This window comes from Diaphorina citri, unplaced genomic scaffold (assembly GCF_000475195.1).
Source record: "Diaphorina citri unplaced genomic scaffold, Diaci psyllid genome assembly version 1.1 scaffold4278, whole genome shotgun sequence".
Taxonomy (NCBI): Eukaryota; Metazoa; Arthropoda; class Insecta; order Hemiptera; family Psyllidae; genus Diaphorina; species Diaphorina citri.
The window spans coordinates 1,417-2,552 of NW_007381677.1; the positions used below are offsets into that span (position 1 = coordinate 1,417).

The 1,136-nt window shown below is 38.1% G+C and overlaps 1 protein-coding gene across 1 annotated transcript; it reads left to right on the plus strand.

Moving 5' to 3' along the window:
• Positions 1 to 10: 10 nt before the first annotated feature.
• On the plus strand, positions 11 to 916 carry LOC103520927 (the record flags this gene model as incomplete). The annotated part of the gene is made up of 2 exons (XM_008486026.2): positions 11 to 209; positions 612 to 916. Coding segments are annotated over 2 exons (489 nt in total), but the record flags the coding sequence as incomplete, so codon positions are not given.
• Between the last annotated feature and the right edge of the window lie 220 nt (positions 917 to 1,136).

The window sequence follows — 1,136 nt, forward strand, 5'->3', positions numbered from 1 at the left end:
ATCCTTATTCTCTTTTTCAGCCAAGAAAAAATGTGACAACCCTGACTGTGAGAAATTTGAAACAGAATTGACAAATGCCCGAGAAGAACTGGTTGACAACTTGAATGCTTGGGTGGTGAAAGCTGTGAATAGTCCACTGTATCGGTTGTACAGTACGAGTGAACCATGCATCTTGTTCTTCAGAATGGGAGTGCCTCTGTTATATGATGGTGAGTATTTTGGGGCCATTTATGATGCAAATGACTCTAGTAGTAGACTGGTACTTAAAGTATTATTTGTAGCAGTAGGAGTCAGTCTAATTAGTTTGGAAGGTAGTATACCTGCCTTCTAAGTGGTAAGTTTTGGGTTAGATTGCTGCCAAGGATGAACTTTAGTGTAAACAGATAAGCTGGCTTTAATCCTATCCTATCCTGACCAGTTTTTTTTTTTTTTATTTACAATAAGACTTCCTTTTCTACAGTTTTCTCTACGTATCATATATCACATTTTTTTTTTTTTTTTTTTTTTTTTGTAACACCTAATAGGAGTTTGCTGTATGAGTATAAAGGTTCAAGTTCAAGGTTCGGTTTACTTTGTTAGTGCTGTAACAACTTCCCCAATTTTACTCATAGGACCAATCAGTGATGAGCACATTGCACATCGCTTCACGGAAAACAAAGACCCTGTAGTGAAAGAGCTAACGGATGAGAATTTCGAGCACCTCACCCAGGCAGGGAGTGGGGCTACTACCGGAGACTGGTTTGTGATGTTCTACTCGACAGACTGTGTCGAGTGTCAGCGACTTCAGGCACGTTGGGAAGCTGTGGGTGCGGAACTCAAGACAAGAATGAATGTGGCCCGGATTAACAGACAAACACAAGGTAGGTGCAAAAGTAAATTATCAAATATGATTGTATGTTGATTATTTAGGAAAAGAGATCATATAGGTACTAATGGCCAGGACCACAAAGTGAGTTTAAACTCGGTTTATGTTTAACTCTTAGAATAAGCAATCTGATTGATTTTTTTTTTTTCAATCATATTTGTGGCAAGCATTTAAATATGCTCAACACAATTTAAAAATTCCTTAATTCTTACACTCACTTTGTGCCCTTGGGGTTATTGTGCCAGGGGTCATAATTTCAGCTTTAAGGTAA